The sequence below is a fragment of the Mus musculus genome, chromosome 6, assembly GCF_000001635.26.
Source record: "Mus musculus strain C57BL/6J chromosome 6, GRCm38.p6 C57BL/6J".
Lineage (NCBI taxonomy): Eukaryota > Metazoa > Chordata > Mammalia > Rodentia > Muridae > Mus > Mus musculus.
The window spans coordinates 141,707,041-141,722,456 of record NC_000072.6 but is presented as its reverse complement, the minus strand read 5'-3'; the positions used below and the strand labels follow the sequence as shown (position 1 = coordinate 141,722,456).

The 15,416-nt window shown below is 38.3% G+C and overlaps 1 protein-coding gene across 1 annotated transcript in view; it reads left to right on the top strand.

Annotated features, from left to right (window-relative positions):
- Gm5724 (predicted gene 5724) overlaps positions 1–14,761 on the top strand; it is a 70,424-nt gene extending 55,663 nt beyond the window's left edge. The window contains exons 14-16 of the mRNA NM_001378682.1: positions 9,199–9,263; positions 10,322–10,439; positions 13,716–14,761. Coding sequence (NP_001365611.1) covers positions 9,199–9,263; positions 10,322–10,439; positions 13,716–13,935 — 403 coding nt within the window. The 3' untranslated portion in view covers positions 13,936–14,761. The remainder of the gene's footprint in view (positions 1–9,198; positions 9,264–10,321; positions 10,440–13,715) is intronic.
- The last annotated feature ends 655 nt before the right edge of the window (positions 14,762–15,416 follow it).

The window sequence follows — 15,416 nt, the reverse complement described above, 5'->3', positions numbered from 1 at the left end:
GATGTCTTGTTTTGGAATGTGAGAGTAGTTGCCTCGTGCTCACTTCCTATGGCTCAGCTAACTAACTGGCAGAGAGTGACACTGGGTAACAGGAAGGAGGCTCCCTGTACATCCTACCCTCAATCTATATTTTAAAAAATGGGGGGGGGATCTGTTCCAGTTGGGGCCATGCCCGCCATCTTCCTTCTGAGCCCAGTGGAGACTGCTAAGGGCTCCAGCATGCTCTCCACTCTGCAGGATCTCGGGATCACCTCAGGATTATGGGTGAGTAGAACACAATATCAACTCCAAAGAATTGCAGTTGGTCTTGTACCAGCAGGAACAGGGACAAAGGAACCCCGCCTGACCAGAGAATGGGATCCATTCAGGTCAGGGCCAGCCCCGCCATCTTCTGCATGAACCCAGCTGAGGGCATCTAGGGCACCAGAGGACTCTCCACACCGCAGGACCCCTAGCACACCCAGGACCTCCTGATCACCTGAGAGCACGTGGCCTATAGAAGCAACAGAGCTTCTTGGTCAGGGTCCCATTGGGCCTTCATCCTCAGCCAGGAGGCAGAGCTGAGATGCAGACACCTGGGCACATTCCTTGCCAGAGAAGAGTCAGCCTACAAGGAGAGTTCTGACCCCAGAACTCAGGAGGTGGATCAGAGCTCCAGACTGGTGGACACCTGCCCTGAAAGAGGAAAGCTTGCCTGCAGAGAGTGCTCTGACCATGGAATTCAAGAGAGAGTTAGACTCCCAGGAGTGCTGACAGAGGCTAAAAGAATCACAGGAGGATCAAGCTCCAACCAGAGACAGCTTGAACATTAAAACCAGAAATTTCCAGATGGCGAAAGGCAAATGTAAGAATCTTACTACCAGAAACTAAGAACACTGGGCATCATCAGAACCCAGTACGCCCACCACAAGTCCTGGATACCCCAACACACCTGAAAAGCTAGACGCAGATTTAAAATCATATCTCATGATGGTGGTAGAAGATTTTAAGAAGGGCATTAATAACTCACTTAAAGAAATACAGGTGAACACTGTTAAACAGGTAGAAGCCCTTAAAGAGGAAGCATAAAAATTCCTCAAGGAATTACAGGAAAACACTGCTAAACAGGTAGAAGTCCTTAAAGAACTACAGACAAACACTACTAAGCAGGTAGAAGAAACACAAAAATCCCTTAAAGAGTTACAGGAAAACACAACCAAACAGGCAACAAAATTGAACAAAACCATCCAAGATCTATAAATGGAAGTAAGAACAATATGAAGAAAACGCAAAGGGAGACAACTCTGGAGATAGAAATCATAGGGAAAAAAAATCAGAAACCACAGATGTGAGCATCAGCAACAGAATACAAGAGATGGAAGAGAGAATCTCAGGTGCAGAAGATTCCATAGAGAACATGGACACAATAATCAAAATGCATAATGCAAAAAGATCCTAACTCAAAACATCCAGGAAATACAGGACACAATGAGAAGACCAAACCTACGGATAATAGGAGTAGATGAGAATAAAGATTTTCAACTTAAAGGGCCAGCAAATGCCTTCAACAAAATTATAGAAGAAAACTTCCCATATCTAAAGACAGAGATGCCCATGAATATACAAGAAACCTACAGAACTCCAAATACTGGACCAGGAAAAAAATTCCTCCTGACACATAATAAGCAGAACAACACATGCACTAAATAGAGACAGAATATTAAAAGTAGTAAGGGAAAAAGGTCAAGTAACATATAAAGGCAGGCCTATTAAAATTACTCCAGACTTCTCACCAGAGACTATGAAAGCCACAAGATCCTGGACAGATGTTATACAGACACTAAGAGAACAGAAATGCCAGCCCAGGCTACTATACCCAGCCAAACTCTTAATTACCATAGATGGAGAAACCAAAGTATTCCATGACAAAGCCAAATTCACACAGTATCTTTAAACTAATCCATCCCTTCAGAGGATAACAAAGAAAAACACCAACACAAAGATGGAAACTATACCTTAGAAAAAGCAAGAAAGTAATCCTTTAACGAAACTAAAAGCAGACAACCAGAAGAACAGATTCCCAATTTTAACAACAAAAAGACAGGAAACACCAATATTTTTCTTTGATTTCTCTTAACATCATTGGGCTCAATTCCCCAATAAAAAGATATAGACTAATAAACTGGCTACACAGACAGGACCCAACATTTTACTGCTTACAGGAAACCCACCTCAGGGATAAAGACAGATACTACCTCAGAGTAAAAGACTGGAAAGCAATTTTCCAAGCAAATGATCCGAAAAAACAAGCTTGAGTAGCGATTCTAATATGAAATAAAATTGACTTTCAACCCAAAGTTGTTAAAAAGACAAGGAGGGGCACTTCATACACATCAAAGGTAAAATCTACCAAGATCTATCTATGCTTCAAATGCAAGGGCAGCCACATTCATTAAAGAAACTTTAGTAAAGCTAAAAGCACACATTGTACCACATACAATAATAGTGGGAGACTTCAACATCCCACTCACACCAATGGAAGGATCCTGGAAACAGAAATTAAACAGACACACAGTGAAACTAACAGAAGTTATGAAACAAATGGATTAAACAGATATCTACAGAACATTTTATCCTAAAACTAAAGGATATGCCTTCTTCTCAGCACCTCATGGTACCTCCTCCAAAATTTACCATATAATTGGTCCTCAAAACAGGCCTCAACATATTCAAAAATATTGAAATTATCCCATGCATCCTATCAGTTCACCACGGACTAAGGCAGATCTTCAATAACAACATAAATAATAGAAACCCAACATTCATGTGGAAACTGAACAACACTCTCCTCAATGATACCTTGGTCAAGGAAGAAATAAAGAAAGAAATTAAAGACGTTTTAGAGTTTAATGAAAATAAAGTCACAACATACCCAAACTCATGGGACACAATGAAAGCATTCCTAAGAGGAAAACTCATAGCCCTGAGTGCCTCCAAAAAGAAACTAGAGAGAGCATACACTAGCAGTCTGACAGCATACCTAGAAGCTGTCAGAACAAAAGGAAGCAAATTCACCCAAGAGAAGTAGATGTCAGGAAATAATCAAACTTAGGGCTGAAATCAAGCAAGTAGAAATAAAAAGAACTATTCAAAGAATCAACCAAATCAAGAGTTGGTTCTTTGAGAAAATCAACAAGATAGATAAACCCTTAGCCAGACTAATTTGAGGGCACAGGGACAGTATTCTAATTAACAAAATCAGAAATGAAAAGGGAGACATAACAACAGATCCTGAAGAAATCCAAAACATCATCAGATTGTACAACAAAAGACTATACTCAACAAAACAGGAAAACCTGGATGAAATGGACAACTTTCTAGAGAGATACCACTTACCAAAGTTAAATCAGGATCAGATTAAAGATCTTAACAGTCCCATCTCCCCTACATAAATAGAAGCAGTCATTAATAGTCTCCCAACCAAAAGAAGCCCAGGACCAGATGGGTTTAGTGCAGAGTTCTATCAGACTTTCAAAGTAAACCTAATTTCAACTCTACTCAAACTATTCCACAAAATAGAAATGGAAGGTACTCTACCCAATTCATTCTATGAAGCCACAATTACTCTGATACATAAACCACTCAAAGATCCAACAAAAAAGAGAGAACTTCAGAACAATATGCCTTATGAATATAGATGCAAAAATACTCGATAAAATCCTCACAAACCAAATCCAAGAACACATCAAAACAATCATCCATCATGACCAAGTAGGCTTCATCCCAGAGACAATGGTTTAATGTACAAAAATACATCAATGCAATCCACTATATAAACAAACTCAAAAACAAAAAAAATCACATGATCTTCTCGTTAGATGCTGAGAAAGCATTTGACAAACTCCAACACCCCTTCATGTTAAAAGTCATGGAAAGATCAGGAATTCAAGGCCCATACCTAAACATGATAAAAGCATTATACAGCAAACCAGTAGCCAACATCAAAGTAAATGGAGAGAAACTTGAAGCAATCCCACTAAAATCAGGACTAGACAAGGCTGCCCACTTTCTCCCTGCCTGTTCAATATAGTACTTGAAGTCCTAGCCAGAGCAATTCGACAACAAAAAGAGATCAGGGGGATACAAATTGGAAAGGAAGAAGTCAAAATATCACTGTTTGCAGATGATATGATAGTATATATAGCTGACCCTAAAAAATCCATCAGAGAAATCCTAAACCTGATAAACAGCTTCACTGAAGTAGCTGGATATAAAATTAAGTCAAACAAATCAGTGGCCTTTCTCTACACAAAAGATAAACAGCATGAGAAAGAAATTAGGGAATCAACACCCTTCACAATAGTCACAAATAATATAAAATACTTTGGTGTGACTCAAACTAAGGAAGTAAAAGATCTGTATGACAAGAACTTCAAGTCTCTGAAGAAAGAAATAGAAGATCTAAGAAGATGGAAAGATCTCCCATGTTAATTGTTAATGGATTGGCAGGATTAATATAGTAAAAATGGCTATCCTGCCAAAAGCAATGTAAAGATTCAATGCAATCCCCATCAAAAGTCCAAGTGAATTCTTCACTGAGTTAGAAAGGGCAATTTGCAAATTAATCTGGAATAACAAAGCTCTAGGATAGCAAGAACTATTAATAATAAAAAAACCTCTGGTGAAATCACCATGCCTGGCCTCACGCTGTACTACAGAGCAATTGTGATAAAAACTGCATTGTACTGGTACAGCGACAGACAGGTAGATCAATGGAATAGAATTGAAGACTCAGAAATGAACCCACACACCTATGGTCACTTGATCTTTGACAAAGGAGCTAAAACCATCCAGTGGAAAAAAGCATTTTCAACAAATGGTGCTGGCACAACTGGCAATTATCATGTAGAAGAATGAGAATTGATCCATTCTTATCTCCTTGTACAAAGCTCAAGTCTAAGTGGATCAAAGATCTCCACATAAAACCAGAGACACTGAAATTTATACAGAAGAATGTGGGGGAAAGCCTCGAAGATATGGGCACAGCGGAAAAATTCCTAAACAGAACAGCAATAGCCTGTGATGTAAGATCAAGAATCGGCAAATGGGACCTCATAAAATTGCAAAGCTTCTGTAGGACAAAAGGTACTGTCAATAAGACAAAAAGGCCACCAACATATTGTGAAAGAATTTTACCAATCCTAAATCTGATAGGGGACTATTATCCAATATATACAAAGAGCTCAAGAAGCTGAACTCCAGAAATTCAAATAACCTCATTAAAAAATGGGGTAGAGAGCTAAACAAAGAATTCTCAACTGAGGAATAGCAAAGGGCTGAGAAGCACCTGAAAAAATGTTCAACATCCATAATCATCAGAGAAGTGCAAATCAAAACAACCTTGAGATTCCACCTTACACCAGTCAGAATGGCTAAGATCAAAAATTCAGGTGACAGCAGATGCTGGTGAGGTTTTGGAGAAAGAGAAACACTCCTCCATTGCTGGTGGGATTGCAAGCTGGTACAACCACTCTGGAAATCAGTCTGGCGGTTCCTCAGAAAACTGGACATAGTACTACCAGAAGATCCAGCAATACCTCTCTTGGGCATATACCCAGAAGATGTTCCAACTGGTAGTAAGGACACATGCTCCACTATGTTCATAGCAGCCTTGTTTATAATAGCCAGAAGCTGGAAAGAACCCAGATGCCCCTCAACAGAGGAATGGATACAGAAAATGTGGTACGTTTACACGATGGAGTACTACTCAGATTTTAAAAACAATGAATTTATGAAGTTCTTGGGCAAATGGGCGTATCTGGAGGACATCATCCTGAGTAAGGTAACCCAATTACAAAAGAAACCCCTTGATATGCACTCGTTGATAAGTGGATATTAGCCCAGAAAATCAGAATATCCAAGATGCAACTTCCAAAACACAAGAAAATCAAGAAGAAGGAAGACCAATGTGTGGATACTTCATTCCTTGCTAGAATACGAAATAAAATATCCATGGAAGGAGTTGGAGCTAAGACAAAAGGATGGACCATCTAGAGACTGCTCCACCCGGGGGTCCATCCCATAATCAGCCACCAAACACGGACACTATGGCATACGCCAGCAAGATTTTGCTGAAGGGACCCTGATATAGCTGTTCCTGTGAGGCTTTGCCAGTGCCTGGAAAATACAGAAGTGGATGCTCACAGTCATCTATAGGATGGAACACAAGGCCCCCAATATAGGAGTAGAGAAAGTACCCAAGAGCTGAAGGGGTCTGCAACCCTATCGGTGGAACAACAATATAAACTAATCAGTACCCCCAGAGCTCCTGTCTCTAGCTGCATATGTAGCAGAAGATGGTCTAATTGGCCACCATTGGGAAGAGAGGCCCCTTGGTCTAGGCAAACTTTATATGTCCCAGTACAGGGGAACGCCAGGGCCAAGAAGCAGGAGTGGGTGGGTAGGGGAGCAGGGCGGGTGTAGGGGGTGGTTTAGGGGACTTTTGTGATAGCATTTGAAATGTAAATGAAGAAAATATCTAATAAAAATGTGGGAAAAATAAAATAAAATTGTGCACTTAAAAAAATGAGGTGGGGATGCAATAAATAACAGGTACTCTCTAACAAGAAGGTACATGAACGACTGTTCAATATTCAACTCTCTAACATAAAGTAAGGAATTTGCAGCAGAGATGAGTTTCATAGTTGTTTTATTTTGCTTGATTTTTTAGCAGTTGTTCTTTTCAGTCCAGCAAACTTGACCCCCACTAACAATGTGAAACACTTCAGCCCCTCCTTTCCTTTCTTGCTGGAATTCAGAAGAACAGTTGAGCTGTGTAATTTGTAGTATTTTGTTCTTATACACTGGACCAAGGTTCTCACTTCTCCCTTCTTTCCATTTCCAACCCTTTCTCCTCCCCTCCTTTTTCCAAAACCCTTTCCCCTTTCTCCATTGATTCCCTCCTGTTCATCCATCACTTCTCTTCTCTTCTCTTCTCTTCTCTTCTCTTCTCTTCTCTTCTCTTCTCTTCTCTTCTCTTCTCTTCTCTTCTCTCCTCTCCTCTCCTCTCCTCTCCTCTCCTCTCCTCTCCTCTCCTCTCCTCTCCTCTCCTCTCCTCTCCTCTCCTCTCCTCTCCTCTGACCCCCTATACTGTCATTCCCCCACTTCTTCTCTTTTTCCCCTATCTTACTTTCACTCCCTGTTTCAACCCAACATACAGCTCACTAAAATAAGCATGACCTTATATATTCATTTTCCAGTCTAAGATGTTATATTCTTAATTCCTATCAACAGAGATGTGGTATATGCCTTGTTTTGGTTCATAGGTTCATGGCAAAAAAAAAGGAATCAAATATTGCTAGTGAATAAGGCTTAAAACTTATTGCTACAAGTGAGGGAAGTTTGTCTGTGACATCTGACACCCCATCACCTTCCAGCCAGATTCAGCTGAGGGGGCTAAGTGGTGTCTCCTTCCTCCCTCCCTCCTCCCGGTGCCTCAGTTGCAAAGCTGCATGCTCAGTTGATAAGGATGACTTTTCCTCACAGAGGAGGTGGGTCACAGGTGAAGGGCATATGAACAACTGAAATCTCCTGTTATAATCTCTAAACATACTCTGAGTGATGTTTTCAGATCTACTGAATGGCTGTTCACAATTCTATCCCTCACTCACATTCACAACTATCTTACTTCCTAATGTTTCCACTGGGTGTTAAAAACATGTCTTATTGGTGCTTAAATTATGATTATTTAAAATACTTTGTGTGATTAGCATAAATGTTTCTTATGTGAGTGTGTGTATGTACACATGTGTGTGTGTATGTGTGTGTTTGCATACAATGACATGCATGTTAAAATGACAAGACATCTCATAAAATTTTGTATCTATCCATTACGTGGGTTCCAGGTATTGAACACAGTTGTCAAGCTAAGTGGCAAGAAACTTTACACACTGAACCCTAATGTGTGATTTCATGATGTACTGCACTTACTTTTTTTTTTTATTTCTTTCCTTATTTGTGCTGAATTTGATGATTATGATATAGATGTTAGATGATGTAATGCTACTATTTGCATGCTATCATTGCTCTTCTAGTCTGTTCGATTTTCTTGAAATCTTTCATGGAATTGCTGCTGCCAAATGAAATACCAATAGTTGAATATATTATGCTTTTCTTACACATTTTAATAGGGCTTCCATATTCCTAATTTATAAGAATATTTTCAGAAGGTTTTTTTTTGTTGTTTGTTTGTTTGTTTGTTTTTGTTTTGGTTTGTTTGTTTGTTTGTTTGTTTTGAGACAGGGTTTTTCTGTGTAGCTCCGGCTGTCCTGGAATTCACTCTGTAGACCAGACTGACCTCAAACTCATAAATCCACCTACTTCTGCCTCCCAAGTGCTGGGATTAAAGGCGTGTGCCACCATTGCCTGGCATATTTTCAGTTTTTATTCTGGATGATATATAGGACCCCTTTTGTATATAATTATCAAAGTAATACTCAAAGTAATCCCATCTATTTCTGCAGGTAGTACAAGAAAGATAAATGTCTACATTTATTACTCCATATAACACTTTTTTTTTTTTTGAGACCGGGTTTCTCTGTATAGCTCTGGCTGTCCTGGAACTCACTTTGTAGACCAGGCTGGCCTCGAACTCAGAAATCCGCCTGCCTCTGCCTCCCGAGTGCTGGGATTAAAGGCATGTGCCACCACGCCCGGCTTCATATAACACTTTTAATGTTGTAGCTTATATGATGAATTCTTTCTATGTTTGTCTGTGAGACCACCTTCACAATATTTAGATTTTTTTCATATAACATGATTATCTTTTTTATCAATGTGTTAAATAGCCTGGGAAACAACTTAAGAAAACAAATATTTCTTTGGTTTGTATTTTCACAGGTTTGGGTTTGTGATAGTGGATATAGCATGCTGATTCCTGTGGCAACCAGAAAACGATTCATCTAGGTTGGCAAACAATATCTAACTTTTAAAGGGTTCAGCCCTGATTTAGGTATGTGGAGATCAGAGGGTAGCTTTTAGAAGTCCTTCTCCTCCCTCTGTGTGAGCATATAAGAGGTAGAGCTGTATCGATAGCTTGCACGTTAGAATCATGAACTACCACTGTCATTAAGAGGATGCTAAGGCAGACATGGATTAGCATGATGTACCTTTATGTATGCTTGTATATATTGTGTATGTTTGTATGCATATATTTTTCAGGTGTATGAAGCCTGAAGAGAAGTCACTTGGAGTTGGATTACATACATTTTGCACAAAAATATTTGGTATGAAGAATTTTCTAAACACATCAGACCGATATTAAATATTTAGTAAACCAATCAATTTTCTCTGAACAACAACAAAAAAAATTAGCAAATTTATTGTCAACCCAAACACACCTCTTATGTTAAAGGGATTAGATGGGTCATTCTTAAATCAAACGAGAGTCAGCAAGACACATAGGATCATAGATTTGGGTCATCCAAATGTTCTGTCCCCAGATAGTGATAGTTGGTGGTGTTAGTAGTTAGAGAACAAAGAAATGCATGAGCAAGGTTCATGGCGAATATATCTGTGATGACAACAGGTAGGTTGTTTACAGCAAGCGTGGAATTCTGTGCTGTAGGCTCAGATGGTATCTCTTGGCATTCTTAGTGTCTATGTGGGTATATGTTAGGGGCCAGTTAAAACAATACAATCCAAACTACGTCATACAATATTCAGATGGAGAATAAGGCCAGGCACGCAGATGAGCAATGAATGATAATTTGTCTCTGTATCTGTGACATCACAACTCTCCCCATCCAGACTGACCCATGACCTTGTAGCATCAGTAGCATAAGTGTGCTCTGCCCACTTTACCTGAACTTCAGCTTACAAACCCTTCTGTTTAGAGCTGGCTACTTGCAATGAGGCTGAGAATGAAGTAACTATAAAGATGAACAAAATACTTCATTTGTTCTTAAGTAACTTGCTTCAATTAATTACACCTTTTGTCTTTTAGTAGATTCAAAAATAAAATAAGAAGGAAATGGTTGTTCTAGTTAGACTGATAGCAAACCATCACAAGACACAAGATGTTTCAGAAAATTCATGAGGTTCATGAGTATGAAGTATCAATGAATATTTTCTTCATAAATTATAGATAGTTTGTATTTGTTTTGATCTAGAAAATTTACATTGACTTATAATTCCTAAAAGTAAATTTAGAGCATTTGATTCACTATTTATTATATTGATTTTTTAGTAGAGAAATTGAAGTACTTCCAAATAAAAATAAGCACATCTCTCTCTGTTCTTTCTTCCTGCCAATGAGCTGTTTTTCTTTCTCTTTTCCTTGCAGCTGGCATTCCAGCACCTATTTACTTTGGAGCTTTGATAGACAGAGCCTGTTTACATTGGGGAACTCTGAAATGTGGTGAGAAAGCCGCATGCAGGATATATGATATAAATAGTTTCAGGTAAAGATAACTTTGAGATCTAATTTAATGGTGCATAAAATGTCTCTGTTCCCATTTAACATGTTCTTCAGTAATAGTATTACCTTGACTTCATTTTCAGAATGGGTATGGACACTATAAGTTTATTGTTTATATGTTTTAATATTTTCCATTTTTTCAAAGAATATATATGTGGTGTGTGTGTGTGTGTGTGTGTGTGTGTGTGTGTGTGTGTGTGTGTGTGTGTGTGAATGCAAGGTGTCTGCCAAGAGGCCCTAAGGAGTTGGGAAGAGCTACATCTTGAGGTGATCTGGCATGACAGAATACCAGAGATTTAAAAAAAAAAAAAAAAAAGACAGCAAGATACAGTCAGAGGCATAGGACAATGGTGTTATAGGTGGGAACAAAATCTTTTAACTCCTACCACCCCCTTTTTTTATGGACAGAGAGGAAGGACTCTTTCCTTCTTCAGTGATCAGATAACAGAATCTCATCTCATTTGGGGAGAATGTATTCCGGTATTTGAGCTGCTGGAAAGTTCACAGAACTCTTACTCTTGCAGTCAGGCTAGAAAAGACTCCTCAAAATTTTTAGTACCTTTTCAGCTTAAAAAGAGTATACTGATAGTCATCTGTAATTCCAATGCCAAAGGCACTGCATACAGATGATGCATATACACACAATGCCCATACACATAAAATAAAATGATCTTAAAAAAATACTACAGCATCCTAGTCTTACTGATTGTTATCTTAAGCTGTTTACTTAAAACTTAAAACATTATGAAACTTAATGCAAACTTTGTTTAATGACTTAATTTCTGATTTTTTTATTAATTTTTTTAATTAGGTATTTTCTTATTTTACATTTTAAATGCTATCCCAAAAGTCCCCCATACCCTTTACTCCCAACCCCCTACCCACCCACATTTGTCAGCTGCTTCTCTCTAGAAAACTCAGAGGGTCCCCACTGCACTTAGTGGTTAGCTACCTTGCAGATGCAACTCGGTTCAGTAGAGGGTTAGTGGTACAAACCCACAGAGAGTGTCACAAAGATGTTTCTACACATAGAAATTACTGGATATGTTACCCTCAACAAGCAGGAGACCAGAGAGATCCTGAGATCAGGCTATATCCAGTTGGGCGTGGCTTCATGCTGCTGCTTTGACTTAGAGCCCTCACCTACATGTTTTCACACCATTCTCAGTGCTGTATAGACAGCTGTCACTAACACTAAAGGGAAGAACTGTGGGTTCCCTGCTATCCCACCCCCTGTGGGTTCCCTGCTATCTCACCCAAAGGCTTCATGACAGTCTGATCGTTAGCTAGACTATGGTGTTTACTTGCTAGCCCTCTAGGCCAGCAGGTCCAAGGAAATAAAAGGAGAAACTTTGTTTGACACAGACTGCACTGTGCTTCTCTTTGTTCCTAAAACTTCTCAGCTAGATGGAATTTTGCCTATTTCCAGGTATTCTCATACATGCTATGTTTCTGGATGAGCACTATACTTAAGATACCTGCGAGAGAAAGTGCTGGCCATTTCCCTTCCTACAGGGTTGTATGGTTGAGGTGTCTGAGATCCCATTCCTGGTCTGGGATACCTAAATAAACAGTGAGGTGGAAGGACTCAACTACTGTCAGCATATTTGTATGGGTTAAAGTTCCAGCTGCCTTGACAGCCCCACAATGGTAGACTCTAACCCAGATGCATGAGAGAGTTATCCCTGCTTTCTTAAACTGATTTTTTTTTTCAGGATCTTTTATCACAATGTCAGGAAAATAAACTAAAGTATTTGTTAATCTATTCTCCATCTAGAGAAAATTTTAATTGTATTTCTAAATTCTTATATCTGAAGTCTTAAGCATCTACTTAAGCATCTATACACTGCACTAATACTTTCCTTCTATAGAAATACACATGATCATTTTCTCTACACTTATGAGATTTTCTGCCTAAAGAATAGTGACACCCACTGTAGTTTGGGTTTTCTCATTTCTATTAATGTCATCAAAATAATGACCCATGAACATGTTCACAGGCCAACATTATCCACACAAACATTTTTCTGGAATTTCCTTCACAGGGATTCTAGATTGTATTAAGGTGACAACACTATTCACCACACCAGATTTTACATAAATATGTTGAGAATATGGAGGAATACTTTCATAGTTATTTATAAATAGAGATATTTTTAAAAATACCTATTATCAAAACATATTAAGATATTTTTATCCAATTTGCAAAGAAAATAGGCTTATAAATGAATATAAGTTATTCTGCAAAATATTTTAAGCAGGATGAAAGGGAAAATTCACTAATCTATTTCTGGAAGTTTGTGTAGTCTTCACGCTTTAACTGAACACGTTCAACAAATGAAAATAATGTGGGGCTAAAGAATGGCTCTGGAGTTAAGAGCTCTTAATGTTCTTGCAGAGAACATGAGTTCAATTCCTACAACCCATATTGGGCAGATCATAAAACCCTCTTAGTCCAATTCAGATATCCAGGAATCATGACCAGACACCCACATAAAGACATATACATATACACAGTTAGAAGTAAATTTAAAATTATCAGATAAGTTGGTTACTATACATGCTAAATTAAGCATGCAAATTGAGAAAATTAAATCTACTCACATATAAAAATGACTAAGATTACTAATTTTAGATACTCAGGGATTTCAATATCATAAAACCTATTTGTTTAACATAGCATACAGAAGCTGGAAAGAAAAGAAAACATGAAAAGTTTTCTCGGCAATGTTTTATGCATGTGTGATCAAACTTTGAGTAAACAAAACAGAAAAGTTCCCTTAACCTGACATAGGGTTTTATAGACTCAGTATATAAGAGAACAGGCAATGATGGCAGAGGAGTCATGGTGGTGCAGTGTGAGGTCATCTTGCCTGCTTTTTCAGGAAGCTCTAAGTTCTAGAAGACCAGAGGATGGTGGTCACATTCACGGTGGAAATCCACTGTCATCTGAATTTTTCTAAAAATATCCTCAGAGACACACCCAAAGATGAATTTCAATAATGACATAAAATTCCAGTCAAGTTGACAATGAAAACTAGCCATCACCCAAATGAAGAAAATACATTAAAATTTTATGATGGAAAAATTTCAACATTTTAACAAACAGAATTAATAACTCACCAAACCAGATCATATAAAGGACATGGAGAAAATAATCATCAGATTGCTTTAGAGGAATAAATGATCTGTAAGAATATGCAAACTTAGCTTTCGCTGAACACATTAAGATTTAATGCTGATGAGTTCTGTTCAATAGGTACCTTTTCTTTGGCCTGCCTGCTGCACTAACAGGATCGAGCTATCTCCCTGCAGTCTTCCTCCTAAGACTTATGAGGACGTTCCAATTACCTGAGGACACTGACTCTCCAGACACTGAACTTGCAGAGACGAAACTCATAGAGAAGGAAAACGATTGCACAGATGTGCACAGAAGTCCTAAGTTCGAGAGTAATGGAGAAATGAAAGCTAAGCTGTAATGAGTTTTCTACTGCCCTGCGCAAAGTCATGAACAGAATGCTCATTTCACTTTCTTCTAATCATGAGATAAACCTTAGCTTATCCTTAAGGGCCTCAAAAGTTATTTTGACTCATTATAAAAATATTGACTGATAATATTTTCTGAGGGTTGGTGTAGTGCTTAAGATTTTTCCCAGGGAAGACTTGTATGGAAACCTCCATGCAGAACTTTAAAAATGCCTTCACTAACGAACAGCATTTTCTCTTTTAACTCAATCAAGGGAAGTGTGTGTTTCCCACACATCTACAAATAGATTTGAAACTTTCCTATCCCAAAGGAAGTGTTTAAATTACAGTGTTGAATTACACTTCATTGCTGGGCGTATTGATAGCTCAAAATATGCATTCTGGTTGTGCCTCATTAAAATTCAACACATTAAAATGTGCCACATTTTTTAGATTTATCCTTTGAATGTGCAAGATGCCTGCATATGACATTTTGCTATAATTTAATAAACTTGAAGGTACACATTTTAAACAAAATCAAGTTGTAGTTGTTTGGATGAGAAAAGTCCCTTCTAGGTGCAGGTATTTACATATTTGGTTTCCAGTTAGTAGTTCTGCTGGGGAAGGGTTGGGCTTGTATCCTGAGTACAGGAGGTAAATCACTAGGGTGGCATTGAGAGTTGAAGGCCACGCCCTACTTCCTGTACACTCTCTGCTTTGTGTTTTGGCTGATAATGTGAAATCTCAGCTTCCTGCTCCAGTCCCTTTACCTGCTGTCTGCTGTCATTTCTTGCTATGAGTGACTAGAGATATACAGCAAAATAAATGCTTTTTTGTATATGTTACTTTGTGGATTGTTACCACAATAGTGTAAAGAAACTGATACAAAAATCATCTTATTCTGTAACTGATAAAGAATGAAGAGATTATTTTATGGAAAAACAAGCCTTTTTTGTTTTAGAGCTGTGGCTGAAGATAGTAGGTATATTACAAATTTATAAAATGATAAATCATATATATAAATTAAATGTATACAATATAAATATGTTATAATATGCATAATATATAAAGTATATAAAGTAGAATAAATCCTTAAAGATCAGGAGGATGAAGGAGGAAGGGGAAGGGTAGAGGTCAGTATACTATGTTTATTTATGCACAGTTAAGTGAGAATATCTACAAGCTGGAGCAGATTGAAGGCAAGTACAATCTCTACAGCTCTTTGTGGCAGCCAGATTATTTATGGTAGCCTAGGGTAACAGATGTCTGTTACATGAACTGAGACCAATACACTTCCAAGAAGGAAATTTGCACTTGGTTCATGCTTCCAGAGGTCTCAGGCCATGATAGCTTGACCTTGCTGCTTTGGGCTTCTGTCTATGCAGCACTTTGGGGAAGAAACTCATAGAAAGGAAGCTGCTGACCTAACATTGGATAAGAAGTAGAGAGAAGAGTATTAGAGGAACCAGGAACCTAGTACCTATTCCAATGTCTT